This window comes from Salvelinus namaycush, chromosome 36, assembly GCF_016432855.1.
Source record: "Salvelinus namaycush isolate Seneca chromosome 36, SaNama_1.0, whole genome shotgun sequence".
Taxonomy (NCBI): Eukaryota; Metazoa; Chordata; class Actinopteri; order Salmoniformes; family Salmonidae; genus Salvelinus; species Salvelinus namaycush.
The window spans coordinates 14,989,975-15,008,733 of NC_052342.1; the positions used below are offsets into that span (position 1 = coordinate 14,989,975).

At 43.0% G+C, this 18,759-nt stretch overlaps 2 protein-coding genes and 1 pseudogene across 3 annotated transcripts; 2 read left to right on the top strand and 1 right to left on the bottom strand.

Moving 5' to 3' along the window:
* Positions 1–83: 83 nt before the first annotated feature.
* On the bottom strand, positions 84–15,025 carry tifa (TRAF interacting protein with forkhead associated domain). Of its 2 annotated transcripts, XM_038976073.1 has the most exons (3): positions 14,586–15,025; positions 13,331–14,003; positions 84–458 (listed from the first exon to the last, which is right to left on the bottom strand). In XM_038976073.1, the coding sequence occupies exon 2, from the start codon at positions 13,936–13,938 to the stop codon at positions 13,336–13,338; it is 603 nt and encodes a 200-aa protein (XP_038832001.1). In that variant the 5' UTR covers positions 13,939–14,003; positions 14,586–15,025; the 3' UTR covers positions 84–458; positions 13,331–13,335. The 2 variants fall into 2 exon arrangements, with proteins under 2 accessions (XP_038832001.1, XP_038832000.1); XM_038976072.1 differs by lacking the exon at positions 84–458 and having other exon boundaries at positions 12,956–14,003; positions 14,586–15,012.
* LOC120030634 (RNA-binding protein 4B-like) lies at positions 4,475–9,258 on the top strand. The gene is made up of 4 exons (XM_038976067.1): positions 4,475–5,032; positions 5,509–5,941; positions 6,054–6,721; positions 7,173–9,258. The coding sequence occupies exons 2-3, from the start codon at positions 5,533–5,535 to the stop codon at positions 6,692–6,694; spliced, it is 1,050 nt and encodes a 349-aa protein (XP_038831995.1). The 5' UTR covers positions 4,475–5,032; positions 5,509–5,532; the 3' UTR covers positions 6,695–6,721; positions 7,173–9,258.
* On the top strand, positions 14,838–18,290 carry LOC120030636 (annotated as a pseudogene).
* Positions 18,291–18,759: the final 469 nt, after the last annotated feature.

Here is an 18,759-nt window from a genome sequence, read left to right on the forward strand (position 1 = left end):
TATAGACAGTTTTTCAGAATGTGCCTTTTGTCCTCACAGGTAAAATTTGTTGCTTGTACTTGCCAAAGCCTTTAACGCGATCATCAAATAAAACAGTTTATTAAAATCAACATTTACTAAACGGTGACAAAACAATATCCTTCCCCCACCCTAACCTCGTCCTTCATTGAATTCTGATACTTGCTCTTATTTGGGTATCATGAAAAAGGGTCATATTCACAAGCTTTAGTTTCACATTTTATAAAATAACGTAACATTCTGAATAATACTTGAGGAGTGGGTTATAAGGTAGAATATAAAAACATTTGAGGTACTGATAGCTTGGCGCCACATACAGTCAACATTTTGATTTAAGCTTTCAGAATGTTTAACATCAGCATTTTTCAAGAAAACTGCTTCTAGTTAAAGAGAAAATAATACAATATAATCAAAACAATATGGCTGTTATTGTAGTAAAACTAATCTATGACAAACTCAATGCACGATTGCCTCACTGGGTCCTCAGCCTGGTGCTTGTGTCCAGAGGCAACATGCGGTAACGAGCCCTGGAAGCCTGCTGGGGGTGGTAGAGCTGGATCTGGAGGCATGTCATCAGCTCCTCTGTTTCCACAGTGTGAGACACCTCCATGGTGGATCTTATGATGGCTGATGCAATTGAAGGGATGTTGTCTTTCACTTTCTGGTTCACTTGGTCTAAGAGAAAAACAGAGGAATATTCAATTGATTACTTTTCGTTATTCTGGCACTAAATAAAATAATACTAGACAAGAACAGCGCAGATAGGATGTCAGTGATGGAATGAAAAACAATTATTTCATAGGGACAATGTTCAGGGTATTTCCTTAAAGCAGTACCAAATTAAGGTGCTTTTGAAATTTGCTTTAACATTTTTTGTTATTTTATGAGACATGTCAGAATTGCATCATTCCACACACTCCGCCTCGGTCAGCATTTCTTCAGACGTCCATTGGTTGAAAGTCATTCCACTGTGCTTTGAATGTAGCCTTTTTCATAGAGGTGTTCATGTTACATATCATAATCTGCAAATGTCGTAAACACTAACAAGACTAGCTTAATTTAAGATTTTACTGATAACTAAACCATTCTGAATGTTCACTTCCAAAGTTTCTATATCTATCTTACCTGTAAAGTTGGGTAAGCTGACCGAGGTAAAGACAGATTCAGGTTGGATATTTGACGGATATTCACCTGTAGTTTTCCTTACGTCCACCAACAGCAGTTGGGGACCGTCAACATGGTGACAAGTCAAATTTTTCAAATTTCAATAGCTCTTTAACCATTACTAATAAAACGTTCAAAACTGGTTCTCGCTAACCCGATGGCAGGGACGCACATTGTGCACACTGTTTTGTCGATTTACATCTCACACTATTTTAAATGATAGAAATAGAATTTCAATAGCTCCTTGGTCATGTGACCTACTGACTTCAAACAGGGTTGAGAATGTACACTCAGTGGCCCTACACATTGCACATCCTTTAGTTAGTCGAATTTCTCACACGTTTTTAAATTCATTTAAAAAAATGCAATGTTTCAAATTTCAATTTCTCCTTGGTAATGTGACCTACTGACCTCAAACAAGGTTCAGAATGTCCACTGACTACCCTTATATATTGCACACTCTGTAGTTTGTCCATTTTCATCTCACACAATTTTACATTAATTTTATAAACATTCTAATTTCAATAGATCTTTGGTCACTCACACATTAACTTGGGCCTTTTCCCTGGGCCTTCCTGACCTCCAGGCAGGCACCCATTGACCTGGTGACCTCTGACTCCTGGCCTCTAGGCCTACACTCCCTGCCTCCCCTCTCCCTGGGCCTGAGAGTATATAGCTTACTCCCTGGAACTACAGACCTCCAGGCCTCCACACCCACTTTCCCTCCCCGGTCAACACCCCTCTCACTTGGCCTTAGAGTGTAGCTTACTCCCTGGAATTACTAAGATGTCTCCAGTCCTGCTGTCAGGAACCACGTGCACAGAGCCTGTAAAGGGTTACCAGTTGGATGTGGTTCCTGACAGCTGGACTGTAGACATCTCATTTGAAACAGGCTCTGTGCACTTGGTAACCCGCCCGCTTTTTTTCTGCTCACAGACCAAGTCCCCATTCCAACCTCCGGCCTGAGTGCCGCCCCCGAGTCCGGCCTCCCCTGCTTGGACTCGGAGTGCCCCCCGCCTTGGAGGTGTCCTTGTGCACCTAAAACAAGCTCTGTGCACCTGGTGACCCGCCCGCTTTTATCCGCTCAGAGACTAAGTATCCAACCCAACCTCCACAGCCTGAGTTCTGCCCCCAGCCCCTGAGTCTGGCCGCCCCTGCTCGGAGTCTGAGTGCCCCCCGCCTTGGGAGGCACTCACCTGCCAGAAGAGGCTATCCCGGTGGCCGAGGCCTCCCACTTATTCTACACCTCATGTCTCTTCACAGTGCCAGACTAGAGTTAAGCTCAACAGGGTCTTTCCCTGCTGATTCTGTCAAGCCCGTTCCCTTGGCTGTGGTTTCGCTAGATAGTAGGTAGGGACTGTGGGAATCTCGTTCATCCATTCATGCGCGTCACTAATTAGATGACGAGGCATTTTAAATATGCTACCTCGACTCTTAAATATGTCCTGCCGTTTACCCCTGCTTCATCGAATTTTCTCACTTTGACATGAGGGGATCACAGCCACCCCGAAGGTGGTTTGAGTGCGACCGCGAAGGGTAGCATGCTACAGTCATATCATCAAATTAACATCCATTCGAGTCACGCCCGGTGGTATCATCAGAGGCTTTTGTCTTACAAACTGGACAACAGTCGCCGCTACTAACCTTAATTAAGCGGACTTTAACACCCAATCGACATCAAGAGCCAGTGCAATACTTAAAGGCTTGAGAACCAAATACCCCTCGCAGTATCTATCGGCACCATTGACCGGGTGTCGGAAGAAGCAACAGAAAATAATCATCCCCTTTCAATAATTTGCTTTCCCAGTCAGCCCTCCTGGACAGAGGCATAGGAACCACCTTTACCAGCGCTTCATTGATATTCCTCACTTTGACATGAGGGGGTCAGTCACCCCACGGGTGATTTGAGTGCCACCGCGACAGGTGGGAACACTCCTTTTTGAATTTCATCAAGTTGACATTCAGTGATCGGTGCCCAGTGGGAACCTAGGCTTCTTCTGTCCGTTTTATGGTTCCGCAGCAAATCAATGGGCGTGGATGGTACTACCCACATCAGATGTAGGCCGCCCTCCCCAGACAAATTCCCCGGCCCAACCGACCCTGCCATTAAAGCCAATCCTTATCCCGAAGTTACAGATCTTTTTTGCCAACTTCCCTTACCTCTACATTGTTATGTGCCAAAGGCTGTTCACCTTGGGAGACCTGCTGCGGATATGGGTACGGCCCGGCATGAGATTTACACTCTCCCCCCGGATTTAAGGGCCTCACCGGACGATGCCGAAACCGCTATGATTTCCAGGGCCCCTCTCTCGGGGCGAACCCATTCCAGGGTGCCCTGCCCTTCACAAAGAAAAGAGAACTCTCCCCAGGGCTCCCGCCAGCTTCTCCGGCATCGTTCACATTACCGCACTGGATACCTCGCGGTGCTCATCTCTGCCAGTCCATGGACATTCTGAAATTTAAAAGTTAGTAAAATCATGTGAGATAAATGGACAAACTAAAGGGTGTGCAATAAGGGTAGTCAGTGGACATTCGGAACCTTGTTTGAAGTCAGTAGGTCACATGACCAAGTAGCAATCGAAATTTGAATGTAAAAAAGTGTCCTTTTGTTTACGCTCCCTAACTAATTCAACTAGGAATACAAAATGCTGCTCACATTTCCACATGTTTATTAGCTTTGGAAAGAAAATTTGTCAATTGTGAAAATAAGACCTGTGCAATGTTGTGCGCAAGTTTTCCAACATGACACTTACTTGGTGTCTGTGGCTCAAGTGGATTGAGGTTTGAAAGCGCTAATATCCAACTTGAAATGGTCTTTATCTCGGTGGTAAGAATAATTGTTTTGCCCGCAGCGTCTCAAAAGGTCAGGCTCCAGTAAAATTGTGTCCGACGATTGACCTGCTTTGTCTACTTGAACGGGTACAGCGAATTGTCTACTGACACGCCAAGTTGTGTGCCAACTATAACGAGTGTTGGAGGAAACTGGACAGCAAAACAACGGTAAGAGGACGATCGTTACGTCAGCAGCACCCCCAGTGGCAGTGACTGCTGCTTGCCTTGATCCTGTGATGGGAAATTATGTAATTTCCAAATAGCAGTAGATGCTTCGGGAACGTTTGTTTTATGCTTTTACCTTTTGAAGGCTCCCTGCAACTTCCTTGCGCTTTTCAGTAACAGGCGGGCTCATATGTCTATTTTATGACCGTGTGAGTACAGTCTTTAAAGACGCGGTATCAATTAAACCAAATAATTCTGTAATTTTAAAAAGTGTCAAATAATCTGTTTTGGGAAAGGAGAGTTTACTTCAATCGACTGCCATCTAATCAGCATGCCAAAAAAATCAGAAGCATGCCAAAAAAATCAGAAGCAGTGAAACTCGGTTGCATGCAACACATAGCCCGACAGATAATGGTGATAAAGTTTTTTATTTATTTTTTAAACGTGTTTGTGTTAAATAAAATACGGATAACAGGCAAGCTAATATAAGTAATACCATCTGAATTAGTTGGTTCGAGTAGTATAATCATATGTACCTAGCTAGGATAATAAACAACCCTACAAGCTATTTAGTTTGTTACATTGTAGCTAACTAATTCATGTTACAGACAGGTAGGTGGTCCCTATCGCTTGCCTACTCGTGTGTTGGCTACATTGTAACAACTTGAAGTGTCATTGGTGGTCTGAATTACTCAAATAAACGTAGAAGTTGTTCCATTGGTCCATTCCCAGGCTAATCAATGAACGGTTGTCTAACCAATCAGCTGTGTTGACGCATCTCAGTAGGCGCGCTTCTTTAGCACGCCGGTGTAGCCATTTTTTTCACAACCGTGAAGCAGCTAACTGATTTGAGGTAAGCGTTCCATTCAATCTTTCTTGGTCAATAGAAAATAAATAGCTACTGCTAGAATATTTGAAATTGACGCGAGGTATGAACTCTGTCTACCCGTATTGAGGAATATTCTGTTATGCAATAATCTTTTGGAGTACCGTTTCTCGAACGGGTACGCGCGTATTGGGGTGGCAAGCTAGCTAAATTAGCTAGGTAATGTAGCTAGACAACGAGATGTACAATATTCGACGCCGTTTTCTATACATTTTCATTTTTGCTTCTATAAAATTTGGACATGATCATGTTGCTGAAATAATAAACGTATCGAGGTTTTAAAACGATCGGTTTCTGTCGAAAGTGGTAACTAAGTAGCTAACATTCTACTAGATTACTAGCCCCCATGCTTGATGCCGATAACAAGTGCACCACTGTACTTAGTTTACATGACAATTTCGCTAGTTCGCATAGTCTCATTGAGCTTTCCCCCCTCACATCAGGCTTTCTACAACACTGCTTCAAGGATGGTCAAGATCTTCATTGGGAACCTCCCTCGGGAGGCAGACAAGGATGAAATTCAGGTGTTGTTCTCCCAGTACGGTGCCGTCACAGAATGCGCCATCGTCAAGAATTTTGCTTTCGTCCACATGGATGACCGTAAGTCTGCCACCAAAGCCATCCGCAGCCTGCACCTCTACAAGCTGCATGGCACGGCGATAAATGTCGAGGCTAGTCGCGGGAAGAACCAGGGAGCCGTCAAACTCCACGTGACAAACGTGGAGAAAGGCAACGATGATGAGCTCCGCACTCTGTTCGAGGAGTATGGCACAGTCTCTGAATGTGCTATTGTCAAAAACTTTGCGTTTGTGCACATGGACAACTCCGACGAGGCTATGGATGCCATCAAGGGATTAGACAACATTGAATTCCAGGGTAAGATTTTTTTTTTTTTGCTTATGATCTTTGAGAAGGTTAGACATTTAGAAATGTGGCTACTACTGGTCTTCCACCTAATCATGTTCTTTGGCATTTATTTCCCTAATAGGGAAACGTATCCATGTTCAGATATCCAAGAGCCGTCCCAGGTACGAGGAGGAAGAAGACTATCCACCACCCCCACCTGAGAGGGGTGGTTACTGGCCCCCCCGTGGCTACCCCGGGGAGAGGCATGATCCTCCACCCCCTAGCTATCTAAGAGGTCGACAGCCACCCCCTCATCACGGGTACCCTGCCCCCCCTCCACCACCCCCTCCCCCTCGACGAGCCCCTTACCCAGAGCGTGCTTATGAGCGCGAGAGGCAGAGCTATGCCGTGGTGGATTACTATGAGAAATACAGGGCTCGTCCTGCCCCTTACGGCATAATGTCCTATGATGAGAGGCGTGTAGGCTCCTTACCCCCTCCTCCCCCGCCCCCCTCTTCCATGGTCAGGGAGCGCTTCATGACCTCTGGCCTCGATCCATATGAGCGTCGCCCCCTCCCTCCCCCCCCCTCTGCGTACTACGCCAGGGACCGCAGTCCCATTCGGAGGGCCCCTCCTCCCCCCATGCCCCCCGCCGGTAACGGTTACTCCTATGAGCGTTCCCGACTCTCTCCCATCTCTCGGCCCGCGATGTACAACCTACCCCGTACCAGGGACCCCTACGCCGACAGGTTGCCACCGCCGCCAGCGGCTCGCTATTACTAAGCAGCGTACACCGGCGTTTGACTCAAGGTGAGAATAGGCCTGCGCTACAAACATTCTAATGGGAAATGGGAGGTGAAGTAGTACCTATCCTCTGTATGGAGGGTCCAAGGTCACTTGATGCGCTCTTTAGAGGGGCTTCATGCCTCAGTTCTGAGAGGAATGGTGTGACAGTCGCTCTTCGCTAAACCTCCAGATTAACTGAAATGCTTGAACTGGGAGAAAAAGCATGTGTAAGAGAGCTCTGCGAAAAATCGTAATTCTTAATCATCTCGTTGGTATATAAGCAATGATTGAGCTAAACATAAATCATGTATTGGTAAAAGTGAGGAACTCATGTAGAGTATTAATTTGACCATGTAGATTGAAGTTGCTGATGAGAATAGAACGATGAATGTAGATTGTTTATAAGTGAAACACGTGTTCGCTGCGGGTGTAACGGGCGGTTGACGTGTGTGTGTGTGGTTTGCTCTCTTTCCAGGTTTAAATATTTCAACAAGATCTGCGTCGTCGTCTCCTGATGCACACAGCAATTTACCCCCCTCGTCTGTGGCTGAGCGCGTTTCGTTCTCAGGAGGAATTGTAATGCATGCCCTCTCGTCATTTAAAACCCTTTTATTGTATTGTTTCCTCTTCTTTCTTTTTTTTTGCATTGTTTTAGTATTGTGCTTTAGCTATGTTTTTAGTCTCAGGCTCCCAGAAGCCATTTAGTTGTGCGTTTTTATTTTATGTTAACATTATTTTTGTCCTCTTGATATACTGTAACGTGTCATGATACAAACTTTTTGCTCTAAAATCTCATTTCTGAAATTTAATGATTGAAAGCTGCAACACGTTATTACGAAAAGGATGTTAATAATCGTGATTTGAATATCAACACGTGTTTCCTTTGAACAACCATGCTGGTTTAAATTTAAATCTATCGTCTGAAATGATGCAAAGTTATGGATTATGAAAAGGTAGTGCTCTGCGACAATGTACAACAGCATAATAAACCACTTCGATGGATTAGTTGGTTAATTTGTTTATGGTGGCGAGTTACACTAAGGTGGATAACGTTCTTATTTGTAATCAGGACATGATTTTAATAAAACTGAATTGTACAGGAATTTCAATAATTTTTTGGGGGATCTCTTGTTAAATCATATCGCGGATTCTTAATCTTATGATTCAATGGCGAATGATCAGTTGCTTCTCAATATACTTTACCCATTTTGAAGGGGGTTAAATGCTTGATAAAATATCAAATAACGTTATCTGTGTCCCCTCGACTTCAAGCGCTCAATCACAATTGAACTATACCGATCTGCCCCTTCACTGCCCATCAATTTATTTCAGTGTCATGGGTTTGATTGGGCTTTATTGTTATATCCCCAGTTCTCGCCATAATACACTCACTCTGGAAGCGTCTCTGGAGAGATGTTCTTGGCACCGCCTGCAGGAACCTAACCAGGTAAGATGGGAGTTGGGATCAGTTGTATGAAACTTGGGTTTAAAGATGTGATTCATTTAGGTACACAGGAGTCAGGAAAATGACACGACGTCTCTGCTTGGCATGGACACGTAATATAAATGCTTAACCTTTCCATACTAAAAATCTATATGGCTGCGTTTAGACAGGCAGCCCAATTACCCCCCCCCCCCCCCCCCCCCCACTAATTGGTCATTTGACTTTCTTTTTTTCTTTTTTAGATCTTTTTCAAAGCTGAATGATAGTGTAAAAAAAAAATGCGATTGTGCTGCCTGTATATTTTGCAGCCAAACGTCTTTTAAAGGGGCAGTCTTGGATTCTGCAACATTTTGGGATATTTAGATATAGGCTTAACCATTGAATCTCGAAGAATATAAGTTAAATGCCTGATGACCTTTAACTGTCCCACCTAAAAACACAAGTTCATCAGAGCTCCAAATATGAATCTGTTACTCCATTGTTTAAGTAATCTAATTGTGAACAAACTATAGCTTTAAAACATTGTCAAAACTATCATTTTGAGCTCATGTATGGTCAGTCCATCTATCAAAAGCTCAGTCTATGAATTTCAGAGTGGTTAGTCATCTACAGTTCTCCAGCCTCAGCTCTTAACCAAACAAGTGGCTGGGTCTTTGTTTTGAATACCAGATTGCCCTTTTAAATATAAACATGATCTTGGTTGTGGAAATGTTGTTAGGTGTCATTGTCAGGGGAAGATTTATTTTATAGATAATTCCATCCATAAGCAAGTAGGGACACAGTCTTAAGGTCAGCAGATACATATTGTTGTGGGGTTTATTCATTTAGTGTGCACAAGCAAAACATTTTGCTGTGAAAACAAGCATTTTCTAAATGGACAAGTTAATGCAGTCCCCCTCTGTTTTGGCTGTTTGGTTCCTAGTGAATGCACCCCTGTTTGAAGGTCTAGGCCACTGGTAAGTTAGAAAAGTAGAATTCATTAAGCATTCATATGTATTGTAACCCATACTGTAAATGGTTGTATTGGTTTGTATAGCTGTACTACTGAAATACTTGGTTTTATAAGAGTCCCCCGAATGTCTTTGTGTCATTTCCTAATAAAATATTTCAAACTGAACTTGTTTGTTCTAGGCTTTTGGGCGTTGTAACTGAGATTTGGTTGGGGGGGGCACCTAGTGGCCATCTTTCTTTGGGGTGGAGATTAAAAACATACAAAGTTAATTTCCTGCTATACTACACATTTTGGCATGGGGTATAGAGAAAATGTTCGTTTTAAGGAGTTTTCTGCAGTTCTACACATTTTGCAATGTTGATATCTGAGTGAGAGCAACTAATACAATCAACGAGGGGCCCCCTGGAGGTCAGGACCCCTGGGCATGTGCCCGATCAGTATTTTGGCCGTGAATATCACTAGCTAGATTAATTGTTAGCAGACATGGCTAATTGAGTGACTGATGCACAAAACTGTTTGAATTTACACCTTGTGTATTCTAACGCTCATAAGTAAATTGAGACCCTGACAGTTCCTAGCTGCTGGGGCCCCTAAGTGACTGATTATGCCTGGAGCCGGCCGTGCACCTAAGACTACAGATCACGTATAAATTCTGTTTTGGGGGGGGGGGGGTAGATTTAACTCTTTCTATAAACCCACATATAGCCATCATATGACTGGTGATGAGGTCATTTGGGTGTGGCTGTTCCTTTTGTGGACGCCTAATGCCCTATGCTGGGTAGTTGGTGTGTACATACAGATCAAAGAAGTCTAGGCATACAGTGCCTTAAATTATTCACACCCCTTTACTTTTTCCTCTTTTTGATGTTACAAATTGGGATTGAAATTAATTACATTTTTCATCAATCTACTTACAATTTTCTTCCACTTGGACAAATTATTTTAACATTTGAAAACGAAAACCCTAATATCTTGATTAGTCTGAGGGTTGAATACTTATCTATACATGTTAAAATCACATTTGGCAGTGATAACTGCTGTGAAACTTTCTGGGTAAGTCTAAGAACTTTCCACACCTGGATTTTGCAACATTTACCCATTATTATTTTCAAAATTCTTCAAGCTCTGTCAATTTGGATGTTGATCATTGCTAGACAACCATTTTCAGGTCTTGCCATAGATTTTCAAGCAGATGTAGGTCACAATTGTAACTCGGCCACCCCAGTGTAAATTTGGCCTTGTTTTAGGTTACTGTCCTGCTGAAAGGTTAATTAATCTCCCAGTGTCTGGTTGAAAGCAGACTAAACCAGGTTTTCTCCTAGGATTTTGCCTGTGCTTAGCTTCTGTTCCTTTTCATCCTGGAAAAACTCCCCAGTCCTTGACAATTACAAGCATACCCATAACATGATGCAGCCACCACTATGCTCAAATATGGAGAGTGGTACTCAGTAATGTGTTGTATTGGATTTGCCCCAAACACGACTATTTAGGATATAAAGTTAATTGATTTGGCACATTTTTTTGCTGTGTTACTTCACTAATGCACGTTTTGGAATACTTTTTATTCTGTACAGGCTCCCTTTTCACTCTGTCAATTAGGTTATTATTATGGAGTAGCTACAATGTTGATCCATCAACTGTTTTAAAGTCACCATTGGCCTCATGGTGAAATCCCTGATAGGTTTCCTTCCTTTCTGGCAACTGAGTTAGGAAGGATGCCTGTATCTTTGTAGTGACTGGGTGTATTGATACACCGTCCAAAATTTAATTAATAACTCCACCATGCTCAAAGGGACATTCATTATCTGCTTTTTTAATTTTTACCCATCTACCAATAGGTGCTCTTTGCGAGACATTTGAAAACCTTCCTGGTCTTTGGTTGAATCTGTTTGAAATTCACTGCTCGACTTACGGACCTTACAGATAATGTTATGTGTGCGGTACAGAGATGAGGTAGTCATTCAAAATTCATGTTAAACACTATTATTAGGAGTCCATACAACTTATTGTGACTTGTTAAGCACATTTTATACTCCTGAACTTATTTGCTTGCGATAACAATGGGGTTAAATACTTATTGACTCAAGACATTTCAGCTTTTCATTTTTAATGAATTTGTAAACATAAAAAAAAAAAAAACTAAATCAACTGACATTATGGGGAACTGTGCAGGCCAGTGACAACATCTACATTTTATTCCATTTTAAATTCAGGCACTAAAAACAAAATGTGGAAAAAGCCAAGGGGTGTGAATACATTCTAAAGGCACTGTGGCACAGGATGGTATGTGCTTCTCAAAACCACCACAATGATCCCACCCTTGCCCAATAAAAAGTAATCTAAAATATGTGTATTTCAAAAGATTATAAAAAATGTTAGCAGAATGTATTAGATAATAGCCAGAAAGTATTAGTGAAGGTGCTGGAGGCCAAAGGGAAAAACTGAAGAAACAGGAAAAAGTCTCAGCATACTTCCAGTCAGATGCAAATTCCTTTAGTTGTGGCTTAGCTTTCGGTCAGTCGACCTTCATCAGCGCATATCTCCCAAACAATAGTGGGACAGATAAGTACACACAGTGAGCCAGAGATAATGACAGACACCTGTGGTAATCTAAAGTACCTGATAGGGCCACTAGATGATATATCAGATGGAACAGAAAATATTAAATCATTTTCTAGTTTTGTTCTTGTAGAAAAACAAGTGTTAGTGTAAGGAACCCTTACTCTCAAAAAGAGAGCAATACACTGGGAAAGTGCCCAAAAAATGAAGAAAATGTACACTATATACAGTGCCTTCAGGAAGGAGTCACACACCTTGACATATTCCATATTTTGTTGTGTTACAGCCTGAATTCAAAATGGATTAAATATATTTTTTTTCTCATCCATCTACACACAATGGCCCATAATGACAGAGAGAAAACATCCTTTGATCATCCTTGAGATATCGTTACATCGTGATTGGAGTTCACCTGTGGCCATTACAATTGTTTGACATAATTTACAAAGAAACACCTGTCTATATAAGGTCCCACAGTTGACAGTGAAGATCTGAGCAGAAACTATACCAAGGTGTCCAAGGAATTGTCCGTAGATCTACAAGATATTTCTGGGGAAGGGTATAAAACAATTTCTAGTGTTGAAAGTTTCCAAGAGCACCGTGGTCTCCACTATATTGGCGATAAGTGAAACATGCTCTCTTACAGGTTGATCCTGTTAAAGTGTGGGATCCTGTTACGACGCTTGCTTCAGCTCCTCCAGTGAGACAGCTGACTGAAGGGGAGCGTAAAGTATTTGTACGAGCTCTGTTTCGTTGTTGTCTGGCAAGACGATCGGAGGAGCGTGAGAGGTCTGCCACCACGTTATCCCTCCCCGGAGTGAACTTCAGCTGATAGTCATACTGTCTGAGGCAGTCGGCCCATCTGTTAAACCTGAAGTGGCTTGTGGCCAGTTCTGAATGCCGACAGTAGCGTAGTGAGGGACTGGTGGTTGGTTCGAAACGTGAACAGCCGGCCATATAAGTAGAGGTGCCACATTTCGCACGTCCAGACACAGGCCAGTGCTTCTCGTTCACCCACAGAGTACCGTTGTTTAGTGGGGCTTAGGGCTCTTGAGGCGAAGGCGACGGGCCTCTCAATGCCACTCTGCAGCTGTGAGAGGACAGCTCCTAGTGCTCCATCTGAGGCATCACAGGTGACAATGGTGAGGCAGATGGGGTCAAAGTGAGCAAATTGGGCTCATATCTTATCTCACATGCAGGTAGACTAAAACATATACAGGTATAGCCAGTTTTTCAGAATGTGCCTTTGTTCCTCACAGGTAACATTTGTTGCTTGTACTTGCCAAAGCCTTTAACGCGATCATCAAATAAAACAGTTTATTAAAATCAACATTTACAAAACGGTGACAAAACAATATCCTTCCCCCACCCTAACCTCGTCCTTCATTGAATTCTGATACTTGCTCTTATTTGGGTATCATGAAAAAGGGTCATATTCACAAGCTTTAGTTTCACATTTTATAAAATAACGTAACATTCTGAATAATACTTGAGGAGTGGGTTATAAGGTAGAATATAAAAACATTTGAGGTACTGATAGCTTGGCGCCACATACAGTCAACATTTTGATTTAAGCTTTCAGAATGTTTAACATCAGCATTTTTAAAGAAAACTGCTTCTAGTTAAAGAGAAAATAATACAATATAATCAAAACAATATGGCTGTTATTGTAGTAAAACTATTTTATGAAAGAAGCGCACTGCCTGATTGGTACATGATTGTCTCATCCATCTCCATTGGCCCTTGGCTCATGAGTGGTGGGATGCCATTGGTTGAAAGGTCTGAGCCCGTGTCCATGACGGGCACCATATTTGGCACGACCATGCCCATCTCTCTGGAAGGGGGTACTGCCAGCACCCGAAACTCCACCTCAAAGCTCCCCTTCGCCTCTCCATTCTCACGGCGTATCAGCATCTCGTATTCCCCGAACCGGATCAAGGCCTTACCCGGCAGCTCTGCCCTCTCCAGGAACCCCAACTCAAACCCATTGACAGTCACACGTCCCTTCTGGCTCAGGTTCTGCACAGAAAATAGCATGTCCGGGCTGTTGGAGGTGCGGTAGGCCTGCAAGGACAGCTGCTTGCGGGAGACACGGGGGTCGGCCAGCACGAAGGTGCAGGCCTGGGCATCCCGGCCCAGCTTCACTGGGTCCTCGGCCTGGAGCTTGTGTCTGGTGTCCAGAGGCAACATGCGGTACAGAGCCCTGGAAGCCTGCTGGGGGTGGTAGAGCTGGATCTGGAGGCATGTCATCAGCTCCTCTGTTTCCACGGTGTGAGACACCTCCATGGTGGATCTTATGATGGCTGATGCAATTGAAGGGATGTTGTCTTTCACTTTCTGGTTCACTTGGTCTAAGAGAAAAACAGAGAGGAATATTCAAATTGATTACCTTGTGTTATTCTGGCACTAAATAAGTCTCATTACTAGACAGAGAATAACAGCTCAGATAGAGGGTGATGGAATGGAAAACACTTAATTATATTGCTCTAATCGATAGGAAGAATGTTCAGCGTATTTCCATGAAGCAGTACAAAATCTCAAGGTGCTTTCGATATTTGTTCTAACATTTTTAGTTCTTAGAATTGTGTCAGAATTGCATCATCATTCCACACCCTCAGCCTGTCAGCATTTCCTCTAAAACGTTCACTGACTTAAAGTAATTCCACTGTGATATGAATGTAGCCTTTTTCAAGTATACACAGGGAAACAGCTTAGGATAGACTGCTTTTTCATAAAAGTTAAAGTCTATTTTCATCAGAGAGGTGAAGAACATGTTAGATATATAATCTGCAAATATCTTCCACACTTATGTTTTTCTGAAGTACTAATAACAATACTAGGCTTGTATAACATTTGAATGAGAATCACATATCATGACATTCGTTCAAACAAAACCATTCTGAATGTTCACTTCCAAACTTGCTATATTTTACCTGTAAAGTTGGGTAGGCTGTAGGATAATTTATTTTGCTCGTAGCGTCTCGAAAGATCAGGCTACATTATACAGTAGGCTGTCTCCAACGGTTGACTTGCTTTGTTTACTAGAACCAGTACAACTGTTGTCTATTGGCGCACAAAGTGTTGCGCAAACTATAACGGGTATCGGAGGATACTGCCAGGACAAAAACAAACAGGCAGGGGGTGATCATGACGTCAGCCAGAACCAGCAGCACCATACATAGCACCACCAGTGGCAGTGAACTGCTGCTAGTCATGATCCGGTTATAGCTCGATGTTTAGGGAACGTCTGATTATGCTTTCACCTTGGCAGGTTCTATACAACTTCCTTACGATTTTCAGTAACAGGCAGGTTTATAGGGCTACTTTATGACCATGTGAGTGCAGTCGACAAAGGAGCAGTATCAATTAAACCAACTAGCTTCTTATCTGTGATGAAATTGCATGCCAAATTAACTGTTCTGGGAAAGGGGGGCTATTGTCAATCATCGACTGCCATCTGTAATCAGCATGCCAAAACCCTGAAGCAGTAAAACGAATCTTGGTTGCCTGCGACACATAGCTCTACAGATCATGGTGATAATAAAGTGAAGAAAAATGTATCTATATGTGTTCAATAAAATACGTATACCAAGCAAGCTAGTATAAGTCATGCCATTCGAAGTAGTTGGTACGAATAGTAGCATAATCATAATATTATGTACCTAGCTAGGCTAATAAACAACCTCAACTTGCCTAAGCAGTTTCAAGCTATTCACTGTTTGTTCATGTGACTGATGGTCGGTATTACGAGCCTACTCTCGGCGTTAGTAACGCTGTAACAACGTAAAATGTCATTGGTCAATTCACAGGCTAATCAAAGAACAATGGTTGTCTAACCAATCGGCTAGCATAACGCATCTCAGCAGGCGGGGTTTTTCCGTTCTTATAACGCGATGTAGACCTTTTTTTATACGAAAGTGACGTATCTAACGTTAACCGATTGAGGTAAGTGTACTATTCAATATTTCTGGTCGAGAACATCTTTAAATAACTGCTGTACTAAAACATTTGAAATTGACTCTTGCGCACGCGATGCGAGCGGTGTAGTCAGCCTGTTAGGCATGTAGCTAGAAAAAATATATACAATATTCTAGGCGTTTTATATGAATGTTTGTTTTTGGTTGCATGAAAGTTGGTTTGCTTTGACATTATCATGTTGCTGAAATAACCTCATCTGCGTTTTCGAAGTTTGAAAACGACCTGTTTCTGGCAAAAGTGGTTAGCTAGCATTCTAGATGGCTAGCCGACTTGATGCCAGACATAAGTGCACTGCACTTTGTCATGTAAACTAGCTCGCTAGCTAGTCAGAGTTTTGCTACTTGTACATGTTAGCTATTTCATAATATGGTTAGTTAGCTATCTTGTCAAGTTTGACATACATATCCAGTCAGTCATTAAGTAGTTTTAGAGGTTTTTAGTAAATGGGCCAACAACATTGTCTGGTTAAGTGGCCCTGGGGAGGGGGGTTGTGCCTCAGTCACATCATTTATCTTTCCCCCCTCTCACCAAAGGTTTTCTACAACACTGCTTCAAGGATGGTCAAGATCTTCATTGGGAATGTCCCTCGGGAGGCAGACAAGGATGAAATTCAGGCGTTGTTCTCCCAGTACGGTGCCGTCACAGAATGCGCCATCGTCAAGAATTTTGCTTTCGTCCACATGGATGACCGTAAGTCTGCCACCAAAGCCATCCGCAGCCTGTACCTCAACAAGCTGCATGGCGATAAACGTCGAGGCTAGTCGCGGGAAGAACCAGGGAGCCGTCAAACTCCACGTGACAAACTTGGAGAAAGGCAACAACGATGAACTCCGCACTTCGTTCGAGGAGTATGGCACAGTCTCTGAATGTGCTATTGTCAAAAACTTTGCGTTTGTGCACATGGACAACTCCGACGAGGCTATGTCATCAAGGGATTAGACAAGGTTGAATTCCAGGGTAAGATTTTTTTTATTTTTTTTTTAAGGTTATGCTCTTTGAGAAGGTTACACATTTAGAAATGTGGCTACTACTGGTCTTCCACCTAATCTTGTTCTTTGGTATTTCTCTTCCTAATAGGGAAACGTATCCATGTTCAGATATCAAAGAGCCGTCCCAGGTAGGAGGAGGAAGAAGACTACCCCCCCACCTCAAAGCGGGGGATACTGGCCAAGGGAGAGGCATGACCCTCCACCCCCTAGCTATCTAAGAGGTCGTCACCATCCCCTCATCACGGGTATCCTGTCCCCCCTCCACCCCCCCTACACGAGCCCCTTAACCAGAGCGTGCTTATGAGTGCGAGAGGCAGAGCTATGCCGTGGTGGATTACTATGAGAAATACAGGGCTCGCCCTGCCCTTTGCGGCATAATGTCCTATGATGAGAGGTGTGTTGGCTCCTTACCCCCGCCCCCCTCTTCCATGGTCAGGGAGCGCTTCATGACCTCTGGCCTCGATCCATATGAGCGTCTCCGCCACCCTCCTCCCCTGTCTGCGTACTACGCCAGGGACCTCGGTCCCATTCGGAGGGCCCCTCCTCACCCCATGCCCCCCGCCGGTAACGGTTACTCCTACGAGCGTTCCCGACTCTCTCCCATCTCTCAGCCCGAGATGTACAACTAGCCCCGTATCAGAGACCCCTATGCTGACAGGTTGCCACCGGCCTGCTATTACTAAGCAGTGTACACCGGCGTTTGACTCAAGGTGAGAGTAGGCCTGCGCTACAAACATTCTAATGGGAGGTGAAGTAGTACCTATCCTCTATATGGAGGGTCCAAGGTCACTTGATGCGCTCTTTAGAGGGGCTTCATGCCTCAGTTCTGAGAGGAATGGTCTGACAGTCGCTCTTCGCTAAACCTCCAGATTAACTGAAATGCTTGAACTGGGAGAAAAAGCATGTGTAAGAGAGCTCTGCGAAAAATCGTAATTCTTAATCCTCTCGTTGGCACTGCTGGTTTGTAGGCAATGATTGAGCTAAACATAAATCATGTATTAGCAAAAGTGAGGAACTGATGTAGAGTATTAATTTGACCATTTAGATTGAAGTGTCTCACAAGTTGCTGATGAGAATGGAACGATGAATGTAAATTGTTTATAAATGAAACACGTGTTCGCTGCGGGTGTAATGGGCAGTTGACTTGTGTGTGGTTCGCCCTCTTTCCAGGTTTATTTATTTCAACAAGATTTGCGTCCTCGTCACAGCCATCGTATCCTGATGCGCACAGCGTTCATCTGTGGCTGATGATCTGTGGCGCGTTTCATTCTCAGGAGGAATTGTAATGCTTAACTTCTCGTCATCAAACACTTTTATTACACTTGTATTGTTTTGGCCTCTTTTGGTTTGTATTGTGCTTTGGCTACCTTTTTAGTCTCTGGCTCCCAGAAGCCTTTGAGCCGTGCATATTTATTTTATGTTCCAATATTTTGTCTTGATATACTGTAATGTGTCATGATATAAACTTTTGCTGATAAGTCACATTTCTTAAATTTGATGAATGGAAGCATCAACACGTTTGGATGTTACAAGTAGGATGTTACTATTAGCAAATAATCGTGACTGTATATCGACTTAAATACAAACCATCTTGTGTTTCCTTGTTCAATCTGAAGTTGTGACAATGTACAACAGCATAATAAAACCACTACGATGGACTACAACAATTGACCAGTTGGTTAATTTGTAGATTATCAAATATTTGCTTATGGTAGCTAGTTACCCCAATGTGGATAACATTCTTTTTTTTGTGTCATCAGAGGACAAACTGAATTGTATAATAATCTTTTTAATTTTTTGATCTCTTAACATCTTATCGCAGATTCTTATCACAATCAGTGGTTCGATGGCAGATGATCAGTTGCTTCTCATTACATTTTAATCATTGAATCGTGATCATGTGAAGGGGGTTATGTGTCTGATGATGATAAATTAAGAATCGTCCTCTACCAATGTGAAATAACGTTATCACTTATGTCTCCCCTGAACTTCAAGCGCTCAATCACAATTGAACGATCTAAATCAACCCCTTCACTGCCCATCAATTTATTTAGGTGTCATGGGTTGGATTGTCATTGTCATGTCCCCAGTTCTCAACATATTACACTTGGCATGATGGTGTTATGAGCACCCTCGCTCT